The 20,438-nt window shown below is 46.6% G+C and overlaps 1 protein-coding gene across 4 annotated transcripts in view; it reads left to right on the forward strand.

Annotated features, from left to right (window-relative positions):
• The first annotated feature begins 1,265 nt into the window (after nt 1-1,265).
• The window catches only part of NPLOC4 (NPL4 homolog, ubiquitin recognition factor), a 56,162-nt gene continuing 36,989 nt past the window's right edge, over nt 1,266-20,438 (forward strand). For 2 of the 4 annotated variants that reach the window (XM_033848065.2, XM_073798499.1), the window contains exons 1-6: nt 1,266-1,518; nt 4,708-4,788; nt 12,433-12,545; nt 17,021-17,197; nt 19,215-19,263; nt 19,984-20,078. In XM_033848065.2, coding sequence (XP_033703956.1) covers nt 1,504-1,518; nt 4,708-4,788; nt 12,433-12,545; nt 17,021-17,197; nt 19,215-19,263; nt 19,984-20,078 — 530 coding nt within the window. In that variant the 5' untranslated portion in view covers nt 1,266-1,503. Of the gene's footprint in view, nt 1,519-4,707; nt 4,789-12,432; nt 12,546-17,020; nt 17,264-19,214; nt 19,264-19,983; nt 20,079-20,438 lie in introns of those variants that run through there. The other 2 variants (XM_033848064.2, XM_033848066.2) reach the window with 2 other exon arrangements.

Here is a 20,438-nt window from a genome sequence, read left to right on the forward strand (position 1 = left end):
GTGTTGAGTAATGTGCATTCCGACCTGACTCATGCTTTAAAAGGACCACTCAGGCTGCTGTGCTGCAGGCGGAAGGTCAGGGCAAGGACGGGAGCTGGAGGTCAGGCCTTGTGCAGCCAAACTGTGTCTCGTCCCTTCCTCAAAGGGGACACACCCAGCCTCATCAGTTACCGCAATCAGGCTCCAAAGCCAGGCTCTCTGGGAGATGGTCATCACCTCTCAGGCCCCATCTCAGCCTTGTTCTGATATAGAGTAGCCTTCGGATGAAATCATAGTTACCACTACTGTTATGGGCCGAACTGTGTCCCCCCAAATTTATATATTGAAGTCCCAACCCCAGCACCTCAGAATGAGACTTAGAGGTAGGGCCTTTAAAGAGGTAATTAACTTAAAATCAGGTCATTAGGATGGGCCATCCTCCAATGACCTTATAAGAAAAGGAAAATGGGACTCAGAGAGACACCAGGGATGCACCTGTGCAGAGGGAGGACACAGGAGGAAGGCAGCTGTCTGCAAGCCAAGGAGAGAGGCCTCAGAAGAAACCAAACCGGCTGTCCCCCTGATCTCAGACTTCCTGCGGGGGAGAGGAAATGAGAGTAACAACCTCCTAACTGTTTTCAACACAGGAGACAAACACAATCTGAAATTGAATCATGGGATTAAAAAACATAGTTTAGCCTCTTAGAGGTTTTCGTAACTTTTTTTTCATAATCATAGGCAAGGTCAGCTACCAAATGTGCAGGGCCCAGTGCAAAATAAAAATGTGGAGCTCCTTGCTGAAAACTATTAAAGGTTGCAAGACGGTGACGGCAGAGCATTGAATCAAGTGTGAGGCCATTCGGAGCCACACACGTGGGTGCCCATGAAGCTGGCCCTGAGGGCAATTTTAGGATATTGTATCTCCGTGGCAAAGAAGCATTTATCTAAAATGTGGTCGAAATTCATTCGTTTCTCTTATGTTAGATTCAGGGAAAATGCCTTCTTAAAAAATACATATCATGAAGGTATGATGTCACCTTCCCGAAGGTATTTCTCCATTTCCATGGGACCAGCGAGGCGCTGGGAATGTCCAATTCGAGACCACCGACCGCTCTCCTGGGCGAGACGCGCGTTAGTGCTTCCCTCCCAGCTTCTCTGCAGCGTCTCTCCACTGCGTGGCCAGCCGGGGGCGCCCCTCCGCGGGGAGCCCGGTGCGGGGCCGCCCTGCGCAGGCGCGGACCGTTGGTGGGGCCGGAACCTGGTTGAGCGGCCGGAACCTGATCGCGCGGCCGGAACCCGGTTGCGCGGCCGGAACCCGGTTGCGCGGTCGCGTGGCCGGGGGAGCGCGTCGGGCGAGGCACCGGACGTCGCGGCGGTGGCGGCCGGGCGGTGAAGCTGGAGCGGCGGTGGCGGCGGCGGCCGGAGGCCGGGGCTGGGGCTGAGGCGGGGGTCGGGGCTGCAAGGCCCGCGGGGCGGCAGGCAGCGGCGGCCCGGGGCTCAAGCCCGGATACGGGAGCGGCCACCATGGCCGAGAGCATCGTGAGTGGGGCGGCCGGGCGGGAGGGTGCCGGGATGAGGCAGCAGATTTGCCGGCGCGGCTTGCGGAGAGGCCCAGCGGCCCGCCCTCCTCTTCATGGGCCGGCCGGGTGGCCGGGCTCCCGACCTCCTCTTTTCAGCTCCTCCCGTCCCCGGCCGACGGGGGAGGCCGGGCCGTCCGCGGGGTGTGGGTTGTGCCGGCCTTTCCATTCCTGGTCGCGGGGGTCGCGCTTGGAGGGGCTGCAGTTCCTCGGGGCCGGGGCTACGATCCCTCCTCGCCTCCTGTCCGTCTGTCTTGCCTCCTTTCGTCGCCCCAGTGAGTGCCTTGTCATGGGTTCCTTAAAAGGAGAGCACTTTCTGTAAACGGGGACCCCATCCCACGAGAGGAAGCTGCTAAGAAGGGAAACGGTGGCCTGGTGGATGGCAAGGAGACCTTAACAGCTACCTGTCTGTAAAGGGATGTTATAAAGGTTGATCTCATTTTGTACCCTAAGTCAGGGATTGACACACTCCCTTTCCCTGCTTAAAGTTAAAAAAAAAAAAAAAGTGAAAATCGGAAAAAACTGGCCATCCCTTAACTTGTGGAAAGTTTCCTCTCAGAAGTCAGTATAGCCGGAAAAAAGCCAACAGACCAGCTGGACAGAAAAATTTTTGGTTAACGTTAAGGACCACCTGGGATTTCCTGGAGGAAGCAGAAGCAGTATGGGGTGGCAAGTCATGTTCAGAATTTGGCCATGGGAGAGCCTCTGCAGTTTTGCCAGGTGTCTGGGAATGGCATTCATCCTCCTCTCTGGATGCTCTGGGCTGCAAGAACCTCCAGCTCTGGACTTTCAGGCTTTCATCCGGTGACTCCTCCTAATGCAGCTCTCCATTCAGGGGCCCTGGCGTCTGCTCCGTGTTTCCCAGCCTGGAGATGAGCAGTGGGCATGAATGCCCCAAGAGAAACGAGCAACTGATTCCTTTTAAAATAAGATTTACTAGTCTTTGGTGACTCACTCTAGAAATAGGTTAAGAATTAGCACTCAAATCTGCTTCCAGACTTTCTCTTTACTGTAATATTTTTGACCAAATTGAAGTAACCGTGGACACGTGAGTTGTTTCAGAGAAGGCCACTTTTCTACTAGCGTATGTAAGACTAGGGTCTCATTGATAGCATGGATCTCTTGTCGAATTTCTCAGATTGTCAGGAATTAAAACATGATTCTTCTGAAATTTATTTCAAAAGTTTTTATTTATTCAGAAAGAGGTCTTCTAAAATTTTCTATGGGATAACTAATTTTTATCTCACCAATTCTTTGACTCCCACAAGAAATATTCTGGGCTCATTTTCTTATAAATAGGGAAACTTAGTTACCAAGAAGCTATGTGTCCATGTTGCCTGGTCTGTCTCTTTGTGTATTTTACTTTATACCATGTGTCAAAGGCCAAGTCATACCTTCCCTCAGTATGAATTATCTTTGTCTCTTGGAGTTAAATACTGAGCTTAGCTTGGAAACCTGGACTGCCGTGCCCTGTTGTAAATGAACAAGTAGAATAAGTTCTTAAGCTTTAGAGCTCTCCAGAAACGTGTTATCCTGACCTTTAGCTTCTCGAGGTGTGGAGTGTCATGCTCTTGGTCCTAAGTGAACAGTCAAAGCAACAGTCATAGAGTCCCTCAAAGAGAAGCAGAGTTCTTTACTTCTTAACCTGCCTCAGTGTTGGAGACAGATTTCAGAAACAAATAAATGGGAGTTTACCTAATGCCCAGGCTGTGTATTAAGAAGACATTTTTCTAGATGTTGAATCCAGAGTAAAGCGTACTAGAAATCAAAAGTCAAAATAACTTGAGTGCACATAGATGAGTGAGAAAGTTAAACAGATGTTGTTAAGAAGCAAAAAGAAAATATTTTATGCTCTTAACAATTGGGATTTCATAAGGCTTGTTCAACACAAAATCTTAAAAACTGAGAACAATATGGGGACAAAGGCTTTTCAGTTAAGCAAAAGTTATTAGAAAATGAGAAAGACATAGGCAAGCTATTTCAGCAAAATCTAGATGATTCTTGTTTGATAAAGGTGGACAGATCGAAAGCCATTGTGGCATTTTGTCCTGTATCAGTGAAAGTCTTTTTAAAAACAACTGCTTGTGACATTTCTTGTCTGTATAGTGTTGTTTTGAATACAGTGTACTGTGCAGTAGTTGCTGAGGGGAGTAACTATAACATGAGTACTCATGTAACTATAACATGAGTACTTTCTGGCACATTCTGTTCCTCCCATGCCTCAGGTGGTTGGAACATCCTCTGTCTTGCTGGCGGCAGGGCATGCCGGTTTATGCTACCCACTGAGGCAGGACCTTGGATGGTTGGCCAGGGCATAATAGCACATTTTCACTGGGCTTCGATCAGCATGAAAATCAAGTCTAGAAAGTGATGCTCCGTCCAGTTGTCTTCCAGGCCTAGCAACCTTTTCAGGCTTGCCATGAAAATACATTTTTTTAAAACCCTGCCAAGTTTTACCGTGGTATTAAACACCTTTTTTCTTTTCTTTTATTCTTTTTTATTGAAAGTAAATAACAAATTAGAGGATTTCCTGTGATCCTTTTTATGTTTTTAATTGTTTTTTTTTGTTTGTTTGTTTTGGCTGCGGGATCTTTGTTCCCTGACCAGGTATCTACCCCGTGTGCCCTCAGCTTTCACTGTGGAGTCCTAACCACTGGACCACCAGGGAATTCCCTGTGATCCTTTTTTTTTTTTTTTTCCTGTTATCCTTTTAAGTTAGTCTAGTCTGTGTATGGATCCTGGAACAAAGTGAGATATTTTTTAAAGAACTCAGTTGTTCATGATTCATGGTGGGTTTTTTCCTGCTGATTTAAAAAAAAATTTTTTTTGTAAATCGGAAGAGAAAAACGTTAGTGTTTCAGATATATTCTTTATAAATAATGGTTAAAAATTGAAGTCGTATTTTTCTTAGTGAAACGGTGAGAGTTGAGAATTAGGGCAGTCCTCTTAGGATGTCCTCCCATGAGCTGATGTCTCTCAGACCTCTGCTTCATTTTCTAGAAACATTGGGTTGGGTGTTGGCAAGGGGAAGGGTGAGGTTTGGCTCTAAGTTTCGGTGACCCAGATGCTGAAAGACTGCAGAGGTTAGTTTCAGTAATAGGTCAGGACCTTCCTAGTCTGTGCAGTAACCAACTTGTTTCATTTACCACAGATAATTCGTGTTCAGTCCCCAGATGGGGTGAAGCGGATCACAGCAACAAAGAGAGAAACAGCTGCAACATTTTTGAAAAAGGTACTTGTGGCTTGGGTATTGACCTTCCTTCATCCTCTACTGTTATTCCCTTCCTGTTGTGTACCTTTTCTCTTTTCCTCATTTCCTGAGTCCGCCCCCTCCCAAGTTCAGTCTCTTGTATTGCTTTTCTCTGTCATGATTGGTGGGACTGTTACAGGATCAGAAGTGTCACAGCTGACCACTGCTAACCATTGCAGGACCAAGGGCCCAAAGGTCAGTGTAAAAGGATTTCACAAGAGGAATATTTATGAGTGAAAAATCAGAGAATGAGAAACTTGAATTGTCCATCAAAGGGGAATTGCTAACATGTATAGAATGATCCCATTTTGTTCTTAAAAAATTAAAGCCACATACACAAATTGTTGTGTGAGAATATGGTTTGAAAGAGCACAAGCCAGACCTAAAAGGGGCAACCCCAGGAGGGGAGGCCAAAGTAAGGAGAGTGGCTTTTGCTTTATACTTCATACCAGAGGTTGGCAAAGCATGGCTTGTGGCTGGCTGCCTGTTTTCATTGGAACACAGCCACACTCATTGGTTTATGCACTGTCTGGCTGCTTTTGAGCTCCAGCAGCAGAGCTGAGTAGTTGTGACAGACTATATGGCCCTTTACAGAAAAAGTTTGCCAGCCTCTACTTTATACATTCTTTACTATTTGAATTTGTTGCAGGCAGCTATTACCTTTGTAATGATAAAAAATATCATTTTTCACTGTTCATAAGCAAAAAAAATTGTCAGGTCACAGACTGTTAGAGCCAGAGGGAATCTTAGGTGTCATGTAGTCTGATCTTTTTATTTTCACAAAGGTGGAAACTGAAGTCCAGGGAATAAAGAGATTTGCTGAGGATCACACTGTGTTCTGTTAGGGAAGCCACAGCACTTACCTGGGAAGTTTGGCTTCTGAAAGGTAGTTGCTATCCTGATTCCAACAGTGCTGCTTAAGTGACCGTATTTACAAGAATAAAAGGAAAAAATCAGGTGCAATAGACAGCAGAGAAGAGAATCTCTATGTCTTTGTGGACTTTTTAATATCTTACTCTTTGCTTTTTTAGTAACAGCTGACCATTGTCAGCTTGCTCCTGGAGATGGTGCTGGGATACATTAAATGCTCGAGTTCTTGAGAGATTGTCTGAGACAAAGATTAAGTATTATGTAGCTATTGCTTGGACAGTTGTGGGGATAAACATGAGATGTAAGAGGACTGCATACAGTTCTTTACTTTTCTGAGTCTTTGTGATACGGAAATTTCTTAAACTTAAATCTGTAGTAACCAGGGGACTTCCCTGGTGGTCCAGTGATTAAGGCTCCACGCTTCCCCTGCAGGGGGCACAGGTTACAGGTTTGATCCCTTGTTGGGGAACCAAGATCCCGCATGCTGTGCAGTGTGCCCCAAAAAAAAACCTTAAAAAAAAAAATCTAGTAGTCATGTAGAGATATCATTTCATTTTGTTTTTAACTTGAGACTTTTGTGCTTGGCATCAAATGTAGAGTTGTTGGACAGGTTAAATTCAGATGATTTCAGAGAAACCTAAAAAGTCAGGATTGTAGTTCTGACTTTTATTTGCCTCAGAAGTATTCCTAAAATCCTGGTGTTTCCTCTGGTAGTTAATTGTTGTCTTGCATAGGGAATATAGACACAATAACTGTCATTGGATGTGGATGGAGTCAGGGAGGTACAGTTTAGTGTTGACTGATTAATCGCTGAAGCCATCATCAACACGGTAGTCATTGTTTAGGAGAAATTTTCTTGGGAATACTCAAAAACAAACATTTATTACTCTGAAGTAATGTTTCCCCTCAAGTGAAAATCGTTTTCTCTGATTATACAGATAATATGGATTAATTATAAAAGGCTCAAAAACAATACAGGAAAGTATAAAGAAGTAAGAATAACTCAAGATTTTATTAGCCAGAAATAACTGTTAATGTAACGTCTTTATGTGTACACATGTGCAGACACACAGACACACACACACACCTCTCTGCATGTGCATGTACACATACTTTCACCAAAATGGGATCATACTATACTACTGCTGTATTTTCATCAAATCTGACTGAGTTTAAGGAGAAACATTTACTTATTTAGTTTTTAAAAAATTAATTAATTTAAAATTAATTTATTTAGTTTTGGCTTTGTTGGGTCTTCGTTGCTGCGTGCAGGCTTTCTCTAGTTGCGGCGATCAGGGGCTACTCTTCGTTGCGGTGCACGGTCTTCTCATTGCTGTGGCTTCTCTTGTTGCGGAGCACGGGCTCTAGGTGCGTGGGCTTCAGTAGTTGTGGCTCGTGGGCTCTAGAGCGCAGGCTCAGTAGCTGTGGTGCACCGGCTTAGTTGCTCCGTGGCATGTGGGATCTTCCTGGACCAGGGCTCGAACCCGTGTCACCTGCATTGGCAGGCGGATTCTAAACCACTGCACCACCAGGGAAGCCCAAGGAGAAACATATATGTATCAGTAAGAAAGAAAAAAACGCTGTCACACCTACTTGTAGCATTTTATTTTATATGTAAAGTGCTTTTTTAGACTGACTTGGAAAATAATGTATTTTAATCATGTATTATGTATTTGTAATGAGGAAAATCCAATTGAAATTAATTGGGTAGGCTCTCCCTATGAAATCATATTCAGAGTCCAGCCCTCCTGAACCTTTTTTTTGACTCAGCTGTCAGCGTCATGCTTACTGATGGGGTCACTGTCTGCCCTCTCGGGAGGGTCAGTTTGCCAGCTGCCGACAGCTGTTCTGCAGGTGCTGGTGCTAGAGTGCTTACGAGCAGGGCTCAAAAACTGAGGTCCCTGTTCCTTCCTTGATTGATCATTAAATGGATTGTTTGATAGAAATGTTGAGGGGTGACAGTTGTTTAGCTAACTGGGTGACAGGTTTGCATGAGCCCAGGCAGTGACCCGTACGTATGTCAGCCCTGCTGCCCTGCAGGCAAGAGTTGTAAGCCTCCTGCTGTAAGATGCACCCGTTCTAGTGAAGTTCAAATCTCACCTTGTGATCATTTGTGTCCTGCTTTTTTTCACTTGACAATAGGTTATGGACATAGTTCTATGTCAATAAATGTAGTTTTACGTCTCTTTTTTTTCTGTGGTAAGAAAAATAACATAAAATTTGCCGTGTAAACCATGTTTAAGTGTACGGTTCAGTGGCATTAAGTACATTCACAGTGCTGTGCAGCCATCACCACCGTCCATCTCCAGAACTTTTCCATCTCCCCAAACTGAAACTCTGTCCCCATTAAACACTAACTCCCTCTCCCCCTCCCCCAGCCCTTGGTAATCATTCTACTTTCTATCTCTATGAATCTGACTCCAGGTATCTCACATAAGTGGACTCATACTGATTTTTTTTTTAAGATTTTTTTGATGTGGACCATTTTCTTAAAGTCTTTATTGAATTTGTTACAATACTGCTTCTGTGTTATGTTTTGTTTTTTTGGCTGAGAGACATGCAGGATATTAGCCCCCCGACCAGGGATTGAACCCGCACCCCCTGCATTGAAGGCAAAGTCCTAACCACTGGACTGCTGGGAAGTCCCTTGATTTTTAATAATTAATAATTTGTGCATTTGTGCCCTATAAGTGGGCTTTGAAATGGCCTTCCTGTCCCCTCACAGACTTGCCTGAAAAGTGTATATTGACCACTGTGAACATTGTTGGCTCCAACTTGCTGTCCCTATACTTGACAGCCTTACCCTGATTTAATATGTGACATTATGCCCTCTAAGGAAATTGGTTTTGCGAGTGTGATGAGATGGCTTGCATTGAAAATCTCTCAGGATCTTGAGTTACTAGTTGCTTTGAGACCATCTAATGCTTCTCGCTCAAGAATTCCTTCTCGGGCTTCCCTGGTGGTGCAGTGGTTGAGAATCTGCCTGCCAATGCAGGGGTCACAGGTTTGAGCCCTGGTCTGGGAAGATCCCACATGCCACTGAGCAGCTAGGCCCGTGAGCCACAACTACTGAGCCTGCGCATCTGGAGCCTGTGCCCCACAACAAGAAGAGGCCGCAACAGCGAAAGGCCTGTGCACCGCAATGAAGAGTGGCCCCCGCTTGCCACAACTAGAGAAAGCCCTCGCACAGAAACGAAGACCCAACACAGCCAAAAATAAATTAATTAATAAATTAATTTAAAAGAATAGGAACAATCATTAAAAAAAACAAAGAATTCCTTCTCTGTGAATCACCAGACCATAAACCCCTCCAGGACAAGTTCTTCTGGCTATCTTGCTTGCCGGTGTCTTCCTTCACCTCCACGACCCAGGAGTTTGCTTCTGCTGCTGTCACTCCCCTGAAGTGGCCCTTATTGGGTCACCCCAGATCCTACCTTTATCTTTTTTTTCTTTTTCTTTTGGCCACGCTGTGTGGCTTGTGGGATCTTAGTTCCCCAACCAGGGATTGAACCTGTGTCCTCGGCAGTGAAAGTGCTGGACCACCAGGGAATTCCCCTCAGTCCTATCTTAACTGGCCGCTCAGCAGCAAGTGACGTTTTCCCTTATAATACTTAAACTTTTTCTTTTAACTGTGAAATAAAATACTTGCTAAGAAATGCTTGAAAAATATGAACAGCCAAAATGATTGATGATGAAGCAAATACCCAGTGCCAGTCTCCAGCAACCATAGGTCAGCCTTCCTACTCCCTCACCCTGTCACCCCTCTCCTGACTTGATGGGGGTTGCTCCCCCACTTTTCTGTGTTTTACCACACAGTATGCATTCCTAAACCCTAAATTTTAGTTTTGCCTATTTTGAACTTGAGATAACTGGAATCATGCCATGTATTTTTTTCTGTTACCTTCAGTTATAAACATTTGTATTAATTTTACTTCGTACCATGTTTCTGGTTTTATTACCTCAGGTGTGAAATAAAATTTTTAAGATTTTAATCGTGCTTTTTTTTTTTTTTTTGTGGTACGCGGGCCTCCCACTGCCGCGGCCCCTCCCGTCGCGGAGCACAGGCTCCGGATGCGCAGGCCCAGCGGCCACAGCCCACGGACCCAGGCGCCCCGCGGCACGCAGGACCCTCCTGGACCGGGGCATGAACCCGCGTCCCCTGCATCGGCAGGCAGACTCCCAACCACTGTGCCACCAGGGAAGCCTTATTGTGCTTTTATAAGACTCTGCTAAGATTTTTTTTTTAATGCCTGGTACCTTATGTTAGATTTTTGTATCTTTAGATAGAGAATTCACAGAGTTCATAGAAGCGGTTATTTTCACAGGAGCATCATATAAAACCTAATACATGTATTTCTTCATCTCCCGAAAGTGGGCTTCAACATATGGGAAGTAATGTTGTTGGTTATCGTATTTGAAAATGCAGCTGAACCTCAGTCCTGGTATAAAGCACAGAGCTCAGTTATGTGGTCACAGGGAAGTTCCCTCTGCCCATAGGGCTGCCCACATAGCACCGTGCTCCACTCTGGAGATTGCCTTACATCCCAGGAGTGCTGTGCTAACTCACACAGCCGACATTCCTGGTACAAGAGTTCTTTCTCATTCTTGGCAATAATTGCAGTGCTTTGTCTACAGAAAAACAGAATGGTTTTGCAGAATAAAGTGCCACAATTTGTTAATTTCGGTTTATATCTGTTTCAGAAAAAGGAGTCATTAATTTTAGTCTTTATTTTTGCCTTTTTTGCTCTTGGGAATACAGATTTCATGGTCTTAATTTCCTGGTGCTTTATTTATTTTTATTTATTTATTTTTTTTGCGGTACATGGGCCTCTCACTGTTGTGGCCTCTCCCGCTGAGGAGCACAGGCTCCGGACGCGCAGGCTCAGTGGGCATGGCTCATGGGCCCAGCCGCCCCGCGGCATGTGGGATCTTCCCGGACCAGGGCACGAACCCGTGTCCCCTGCATTGGCAGGCGGACCCCCAACCACTGCACCACCAGGGAAGCTCAAAAATTTATTTATTTATTTTTGGCTGCGTTGGTTCTTCATTGCTGTACACAGGATTTCTCTTGTTGCAGCGAGCAGGGGCTACTCTTTGTTGTGGTGCGTGGGCTTCTCATTGTGGTGGCTTCTCTTGTTGCGGAGCATGGGCTCTAGGCGCGCGGGCTTTAGTAGTTGTGGCTCGCGGGCTCTAGAACACAGGCCCAGTAGTTGTGGCGCACAGGCTTAGTTGTTCTGCAGCATGTGGGATCTTCCCGGATCAGGGCTCGAAACCGTGTCTCCTGCATTGGCAGGCGGATTCTTTTTTTTTTTTTTTTTGGCGGTACGCGGGCCTCTGACTGTTGTGGCCTCTTCCGTTGCGGAGCACAGGCTCCGGATGCGCAGGCTCGGCGGCCATGGCTCACTGGCCCAGCCGCTCCACGGCATGTGGGATCTTCCCGGACCGGGGCACGAACCCCTGTCCCCTGCATCGGCAGGCGGACTCTCAACCACTGCGCCACCAGGGAAGCCTGGTAGGCGGATTCTTAACCACTGCGCCACCAGGAAAGGCCCTATAGATACTTTCAATCATTTTTTTAATCAGAAAGTACTGTTAGTACATAAAGTTAATCTTTAAACTCGTGTTTTCCTTACAGTAAATAAATTCTAGGTTTTATCAATAATTCCGTGTTAAAGGGCAAATCAATCATAGGTAAAAAGCAGCAGGTAGAACAAGGTATAAAATGGGGGGAGGGGGTGAGCCTTTGGGTGCCTCAGGGACATGCGGCTCCTCCCTGGTCCTGTTCCTGACCTGTGGTTGTTGCTCTGTCAGGATTCTCCTGGCAATTCTGTGATGGTTTCCTACTGTGTGATTTGGAGTTCTTACCTTTGTGTGTCCTCTGCGTCGGAGTTTCTGTCTGGTGTTGTTCAGCCTGAAGGACATCCTCTGGCATTTATTGTGGTGGAGGCTACGGGCAACAGGTGCCCTTGGGTCTTGTCAACCTGAGAACGTTTTCATTTTGCCCTTTTATTTGAAGGGTATTTTCTCCAGATGGAGAATTCTGAGTTGACAGATGTTTATTCCTGCCTCAGCACTTTAAAGATGTTGTTCCATTGTCTTCTGGTCTCCATTGATCTTTGGATTTTAGCAGTGTGATGATGACATGCCCAGGCGTAGTTTTCTCTTTATTTATCCTACTTTGGTTTTGCTGAACTTCCTGGATTTGTTACTTTTATGTTTTTCATCAAATTTGAGGGTTTTGGCCATTCTTTCTTCAAATGTTTTTCAGTCCTAGCCTTATTCTCTTCTCCTGAGGATCATTTGATATTGTCCCAGGGGTTCCTAAGACTGTTCATTTTTCTTTCAAATCTCTGTCTTCAGATTATCTGGCTTCTGTTAACTCATCTTTAATTAACTTTGTTTTTGTCATCTCCCTTCTGATGATAAGCCCACCCAGTGAATTTTCTATTTCAGTTATTGTGTTTTTCAGTTGTAGAATTTTTGTTTGATTCTATTTTATCATTTCTATTTCTCTGCCAAGATTCCCTGTCTTTTCTTTGTTTAACTGTACTCTGATGATCCTAAAAGTCAAGCTCCAGATCTGACCCTTCTCTTGGCCCCAGACTCAAATTTCCTCATGAGAGAGCAAAATAACAAGAGAAATTTGGTTAATGAGGAGCAGTTTCTAAACTCACTAGTAATGTCTGATATATATGTGGTCAGGGTAGTGAGACTTCAATATTTTATTAAATCTCTGTTGTTTGGGTCTTGTTTTAGGTCGCAAAGGAGTTTGGCTTCCAAAATAACGGCTTCTCAGTTTACATCAATAGAAACAAGACTGGAGAAATAACAGCGTCATCTAACAAATCCCTCAACCTGCTGAAGATCAAGTGAGTGCCCGAGGGGAGAGGCCGGGGAGTAGGGAGGGCATGCTGGCACCAGTTACCCGCCTGAGGTTGCTTAGTTCTCTCCTTTTTCCTTCTCATGCTACTGTGATTACGGTCCTGAACGCAGACCAAAGTGCAGGTGACTGTGCTTCTTGCCAGGTGTTTGGCAGCCATGCTGAATCTGTAGTTACTGTTGAGCCGGTTTGATTGACTTGCGGAATTCGGGGATGTGTGTCACGAGAAGGAGTTATGGTCCTGGGTTGTGTGTGCACCTGCACACTCAGCTGCTTCACTGCGGAGAAGGACCTTGAATGTAGCTCTGTGCGTCGTTCTGCCTCAGGACCTGCTTGGTAGGTTGGGGGGCTGGCAGTACTGTGGCCTGTTGCCCACGCTGTATTTCTTGCTGGCAGGACACCCTGGAGTGCCTTAGAATTGATGGGTAATGTCAGAAGGAGTTTCTAGGTTGCAGAGACCTCTTCCTGCATCCCACTGCCTGTTTTTCTAGTTTTATGGGAGCACAGCCACGTTCATTCATTTATGTGTTTTCATGCTACAAGGGCAGGGCTGAGTGATTGTGACAGAGACTGTATGGTCTGCAAAGCCGAAAACGTTTACTATTTGGCCCTTTACAGAAGAGGTTTGCTGACTCCTGTCTGAACTGCCTGGGCACACCTCACGTATCAGTGAGCAGAACCCTTCAAGTCATCTTAATCCTCAGACAGAGGGCAGGGAATTCTCCCATGGGGCTACAAGCAGCCTGGCTGCTGTAGCCACTGCCTGAGGGTTGGGCTGGGCTTTGCTGGCACTTGGCTGTGTGCCTTTTACCAGTCAGAATAATAGGCTATTTTGGCAGTTTGGTCATTTTTAGGTTCACAGCTAGTATATCAAGGGGGGAAAAATACAATTTCAGCATTAATTTATTTGTTCTTCAACAAATATTCGCTCGGTACCTGCTCTTTGCCTGCCGCTGTGATGATGTAAAGCCTTTCCCTGTTTACGTTCGTTTCCAGTGGGTGAGGGTCATCTTTCCTCCCAGCTTGCAAAGGGTTTTTGCATCTTGAGAATCACTTCCTATGGGCGTTACTCGGGTTTGGACTCACACCCAACACTCACTGGCGGTGTGCCTGGGAAGTCACCTAACCTCACTGGGCCTCACCACCCTTGTCTGCAAGGGGGTGGCGATGCCTCCTCCACATGGTTGTCCGGTGCCTGCACATGATGAGCACTGCAGGGGTGGCAGCTGTGTGTCTAAGCTATTCTGATGACTGGATGCCAGAAACGGGGGCTGCAGAGTGAAACACCCTGTCTACCTGAGGTGTGGTCACAGTTGGATGGCATGTCTTTCTGGATTATCCTAGAGCATGTCTTTCCAGTGATAGTTGTGATGCTTGTTGAGCAGCACAAGCCCAAACTTGAGAACCTTGTCCTGTCACCGCTCGAGAGTTACTGACCATGTCTGTAAGAGTGTGGTCACCTTGAGCTCCTTGTGGGTTTCACTCCACTACCTCTGCTTCCATCGTCGCAGTTCAGCTGGCTGTTATAATTCTCTTGTTCATTTGTAGGTTCTTTTTTTCTCCTCTGGCTGCTTTTAAGATCTTCTGTTTGTCTTGGGGTCCTGTGGTTTCTGTTTGACCTGTCCAGGTGTGGATTCCTAGTTGGTTGGTTGGTTGGTTTAATGCTATCTGATGTAAGATGTGTTTTCTGTATCTGCAGGTTAGGTCTAGAAAATTCTTGGCCATTATCTCTTTATTTTTTTTTAAGATATTTTATTTAATTTATTTTTATATTTTGTTTATTTATTTATTTGGCTGCGTCAGGTCTTAGCTGCGACACATGGGATCTTCGTTGCAGCACACAGGCTTCTCTCTCTAGTTGTGGCATGCAAGCTCAGTAGTTGCAGCACGCAGGCTCTAGAGCACGTTGGCTTATTAGTTGCCCCGCAGCACGTGGGATCTTAGTTCCCCAACCACGGATCGAACCTGCATCCCCTGTATTGGGAGGCGGATTCTTAACCACTGGACCACCAGGAAAGTCCACATTATATCTAAATATTACCTCTCCCCCATTCTCTCTATTATTTCAGTGATTACGTTTTTTACTTTTTTCTGTTTAATTCTGTTTGATTCCTTTCAACCCTGGCTGTTAGGTCATGTGCTCGCAGGGGCTCCTTCCCAGCTCCTGCTGTGCTCTCACCCTGACCCCCAGGCTTCCAGTGAAGACTGCTGGGTTCCCTGGAGGCTCTGCCTTGGCCTATCACACACCGGATGCTTCCCTCTCGGGTCTTGAGGAGTCTGGGGTCTGTCTGCCCCGAGTGAATTCAGGGTTTGTGAGGATCCTTTCACACTGTTGCTGTTGTTGTCTAGCCTGTCCCTAAGCAGGGGATTTGGGAAGAACTGCCGAGTCTGCAGCCCCTCTGCCCACTCTCCGAGCCCCTTGTCATTGCGGATAGTCTCTTGTTGCTTGTACTCCTTTTGTTCCGTTTCCAGCTAGCATTCCGTACGTAAGTTTATATTCTTTGTCTTGAATTCCACACCTGAAGTCCTTGGCTGTCTAAATCTTTTGATTGTTGTCTGCCCTCTGTTGCTCCCAGTGGCTTGTTTCTCTTTTATGTTTGGTGACTTTTATTTGAGAGCTTATATTTGGCCAATCTTGGTCTTAGGGGGCCCTGAAAGATCTGGGGTTGGTGACTTTTCTGCGGAGAAGCCATTTGCTTCTCTCGGCACAAGGGGGCGTCATGGGCCCAGCACTTGAGTTAATTTCTGTCTGGTTTCCTGAACCAAGTAGCATCCCTGATTTTACCCCGGACACATGGCGGAGCAGGCCTTTGGTTACAGACTTCTCAGAAGTGATTTTTTCCCCTACAGCATAGTGGATGGAGGCAGACAGGATTCCTCCTTGATTCCTGTTTTTAACTGGTGGGTTTTTCCCAGCGGTTGAGACATCCTTCAGACATCTGGCTTGGTGTGGCATTTCAGGTTCAGCAGCTCGCTTTGGGCAGGCAGGCTCAAGGCCTCGTCTCTCGTGGCCCAGACAGTGGCTATAAGCCAAGCTCAGGGTTCCCATAATGGGCTGGCCGGAGGTTCCTTCACTATTCTTATTTGAGCTGCTGTGGGTTTTTGGACCCTTGGGGAAACTCTTTTCTTTAGAGCTCCACAGTGCATTTTAGAGGATATTTGTTAAAACTGATGTAGCATTTGAGCCATGTATCCTGAAGCTGGAGGGTGTTTAGGAATATCTCATTTGCTGTTAGAAACAAATCTTCAATTACAAGTTGGTGATTTTATCACCCTAAATTATGGGAGGGAAAAGAGGGGCGAGCAGACCCGTTGAAGAGCTGCAGCCCAGCCTCCTGCTGTCCCAGCTGTGGTACCTGCTCCTATTCTCTCCGTTTGTTGATTGGGGGCTGCAGGCAGTTCTTTCAGTCTTTCTTCCTGTATGTGCATCTTGTTGAGAGCAGTGAAATACTTGCTTGGTGGTGGTGCTACAGCTTTTCCTCCTGTACTGGTGTTGAACACGCTGAGTGTCTCGGGACCTGCAGTGCTCCCAGGTGGGGACTGTTCACCCATACCGGCGGGGTGGCAGTCAGGCTCTGGCAAAGTCAGTGGTGGGTCTGACAGTGGAAGGACGCCATTTACATTGAAAATGATCGAAAACCAAATATTGTCCTTTGCACTGTGAATCATGGCAGCCTTTGTGGAAAGCAGTACGTCAGTGGCTTTAGGAACAAACAAAACTCCTGAGGTCTAACGGGCCCTCTCCCAGAAATCCACCCTACGGCCGGGAGACCGTGCGACTGCCCGTCTCTGGGCGTTTCCGCGGTGGGGCCTGTGGTGGCAGTCCCACAGGGAGCCATGTCCGTCATGCGGGGAGCAGCAAAGCGTATTGTGAGGCAACTTCACTGCAGAACGTTGATTAGACGTAGACCGTGTTTGGAGGGATTATGAGAGAACAGCAAATGCAGAAAATGTGTCTCTTATCATCTCAGGTTTGTATATCAGTGACGTGTGTTATGTACACATGTATTTGTGAACGTAGAGAAAGCAGGTATGTCCCAGGCAAGTAAATGAGGGGCAGCTGAAGAGAAGGCCAGGGAACGAATGAGGGAAAGTGGGAGCTAAGCAGAGAAGGAAGAGGGAGGGGGCCATGCAGCTCCAGTGTCAGCTATGATTTTGTGTGTTCTTTGTGGAACCAGGTGCGTGTATGCGTGTGCAGCATAGATGGCGCAGCGTGGTTGTAAGGAAGTTATGTTACAGTCCAGAGAGCCTGCTGCTGACCTTCATGGGGGAAGAGGCATAGGGGAGGTGGGAAAAGAGAACTCTGGTCTCTTAAAATTGGAAGCCTCATTGTTTAGGCCTGCAGGGTGGTTGATGTTGCTGTTTGCAGGTTTCAGAGGTTCTCACACCTGAGTTGATCTTCTGTGCAGCTCAGGTTGTGAAGAAAGGAAGGCGGCCTCTACTTAACATTTGTCATTTGAACAGGCATGGAGATTTGTTGTTCCTGTTTCCCTCGAGCCTTGCTGGACCGTCGTCTGAGATGGAGACATCGGCCCCACTGGGGTTAAAGGCCTGTGGTGCTCCCAATGTGGTGGAAGATGAGATCGACCAGTACCTCAGCAGGCAGGACGGGAAGATCTACAGGAGCCGTGACCCACAGCTGTAAGTGCCTGCGGGGCCACAGTGTCAGTGAAGTGAAATGTCTGTAACGTGCCCTGATAAAGAAATGTAAGTTTTGAGTTTGACCATCTATTTTCAGATTACATCTCACTTCAAGCTGTTCTGTGAGCTTTTTCTCATTGTTTGAATCTCAAAGTATGCTCCACGTGTACTTTATTATTATTATTATTTAAAATACACTGTGATTGTCTTTTTTTTTAATTAATCAGTTTTTACTTTTGGCTGCGTTGGGTCTTCGTTGCTGCATGTGGGCTTTCTCTAGTTGTGGCGAGCGGGGGCTGCTCTTTGTTGCCGTGCGCAGGCTTCTTACTGCAGCGGCCTCTCTTGTTGCGGAGCACAGGCTCTAGGTGCACGGGCTTCAGTAGTTGTGGCACGCGGGCTCTAGAGCATAGGTTAAGTAGTTGTGGCATCAGGGCTTAGTTGCTTCGCGGCATCCCGGACCAGGGCTCGAACCTGTGTCCCCTGCACTGGCAGGCGGGTTCTTAACCACTGCGCCACCAGGTAAGCCCCACATGTAGTTTAAAATTTTGCAAGTGTTGAGAACTAAGAGTTCTAAGAAGTCCTCACCGTGGTGTTCCCCTGAGACACGTGCATGTGCAGAGTGGGCTTTAGCAAGTGTGACAGGGTGGAGGGGGTGGTACCTGGGCACCTGCTGGTGCAGGTCCTTGTTCACGTTGTCTCATTTAACTTTAGTGGAGGAATCTCAACCTTCCATATTCAGTACACTCTTTCCGTTCTTCTAGGGAACACTTCATTTGCTGAAGGTGCTGCTCCTTCTTTGAATATTCACTTTTCACCAAGGATTGTATAAAATGCTTATGCTTGTATACATTTGTTTATTATAGATTTTTTGCAGTTCTTTTTAAGGAAACTGTTTAGAAACATCTGAGTTCACACTCAATGATGTAAAATTGTCTGAGCGAAGATTGTCTCTTCAGTGGAGTCTTTGTAACTGCATCACCCTGTAATCAAGACATTGAGATACTGGGATTCCACATGCTGCATTAGTGACCTGTATGTCTCAGATCAAAGGGCCCCAGATTGTTCTGAGCTGCAGTTGGCGTGGAGCCACTCTGTGGCTGTGGCCATCAACTGGCTCTCTGCCCCCATTTGTGTTCTTCCCAGGGACCCAGTGCCACTCCTACCCCGATCCGTGTTTGTGAGGCCTCATTAGGAATCTTTTTGAGTGTGCACGTGCCTGTGCGTGCATCACCTGTAAGAGTCTGCCTGTTGGGAGACTCAGGCCCTTTCTTCTCTGAAATATAGAATGCGGTGCACCTAGGAGTTCTGACCCCATGTGGACAGTGCTGTGACTGAGCCTGTTGGCGCCTGAACGCATCTCCACTGTCCTACTATGCACAGACTGAAACCCACAGAGCCAAGCGTTATTTTCATGCTTTTTTCCAAAATATGCATGAAGTGGGTGTTTTCCACACTTTAGCTATTTATGTACCATTCTCAGGGTTTTTTTTTACATCTTTATTGGAGTATAATTGCTTTACAATGGTGTGTTAGTTTCTGCTTTATAACAAAGTGAATCAGTTATACATATACATGTTCCCATATCTCTTCCCTCTTGTGTCTCTCTCCTTCCCACCCTCCCTGTCCCACCCCTCCAGGCGGTCACAAAGCACCGAGCTGATCTCCCATTCTCAGGGTTTTTGCCATGTCTATGTACCAACTTTCTTAGTCTTTACCAAACGTTTTTATTTAAATTGACTTTAAATCCATTCAGTTTTGCTTTTAGTTTGTGGTAATATTCATGAAATCAGTTAATATCCATGAAATCACAGGTTTGGTGCACTGGTCGGTGTTTTCTAATACACACCAAAATATTAAACCATTAAAAACTGTTCACCACATACCATTTCAGATAATTTCATGTGGATGGGGAAGTACTTTATTAGGTATGATGTGCCTTTTAAGTATCAACATTCAGGGAGGCAGCAGCAGAAGAGCAGTGTGCTGACACTGTGCGTTTCTCTTCCCTGTGCTCTAGGTGCCGACATGGGCCTCTGGGGAAGTGCGTGCACTGCGTTCCTCTAGAGGTGAGAGTCCGAGTAGAGTGAGTTCCCAGAGCCGTCTTGACACTTCCCCTAAGTCCCTGGGCTGGGTCAGAGTGGTTCAAGGAAGTTACCTATTTATTGCCCTGGGCCTCATATTCCCACTAGTGCAGGCTGCACTGAGAGGATGAGCCTTTATTTATGGGAGTGACCTTCTGGGTGGATTATGAACGGCTGGGACATGGGTATTGCTGTGATAAAGGGGCAGCATTTACACTGGGCTCCCTGGACAGTCCTTTTAAAACCTGACACAAAGCCGGGCCTGGCGGTTTTCATGCTCATCATTGTTTTGATTTACTCTACCCTGCATCTCACGTCTCCTCTACTGATTTGTCGTGGTGAGGTTGAGAGTTACCACAATAATGCCGACTGGTGACTGGTTGACACTGAATTTACGGCAGGAAGGCCAACCTGATTTTCTTCATGAGGCTCCTCTTGCTTCATCTTGTGGCTTTTTTTTTTTGCAAAATTTACCTGATATTTATTTGACTTGCATTTTGTGTTTAATAGAGATTCATTTCAATCTTGAAAAGATAACTGGTACACAGAGAAGAACTTGGTTCTGACTTAGAACGATAGTGAGGACCCATCACCAGTTCCCCCTCACTGCCTGCCCACCCGCCTCGGGGTTTGGCGGGTGGAGGCTGCGACCGCGACCGCGACCCCAGCGGCGAGTGCATGACTGTTGACTGTGTGTTTTGGCAGCCTTTCGACGAGGACTACCTAAATCACCTGGAGCCTCCCGTGAAGCACATGTCCTTCCACGCCTACATCCGGAAGCTGACCGGAGGGGCCGACAAGTAAGCGGCCTGAGGGCAGGGGGCGGCACCCATGTGGCTTTGGGGCACAGAGTTCGTTTTCTCTCTCTGGCACGTGTTGCTTAAAGCCCCTGGGCATATGAGTGAGAAAAGTAAAGATCAAAGTCTGGGCATGAAGTCTTTGTATTCGTGAATCTTGTCCTGATTCTAAAAGAGAAACAAGTCGGGGGAGACTCTGGTCCCTGCTGTAATCCACAGTGCACAGTGCATGGGCAGAGGCCAAGCAGGCAGAGGCCAGGCTGTGGAGGCCCAGGGGCACCCCGCTGACCTTCCTTCGGGTATGCGGTACCCTGGCAACTTAGTTGTTTCTGAACCTGGATGAGATAAGGCGTGATGGTGGTC

The sequence above is a fragment of the Tursiops truncatus genome, chromosome 20 (assembly GCF_011762595.2).
Source record: "Tursiops truncatus isolate mTurTru1 chromosome 20, mTurTru1.mat.Y, whole genome shotgun sequence".
Taxonomy (NCBI): Eukaryota; Metazoa; Chordata; class Mammalia; order Artiodactyla; family Delphinidae; genus Tursiops; species Tursiops truncatus.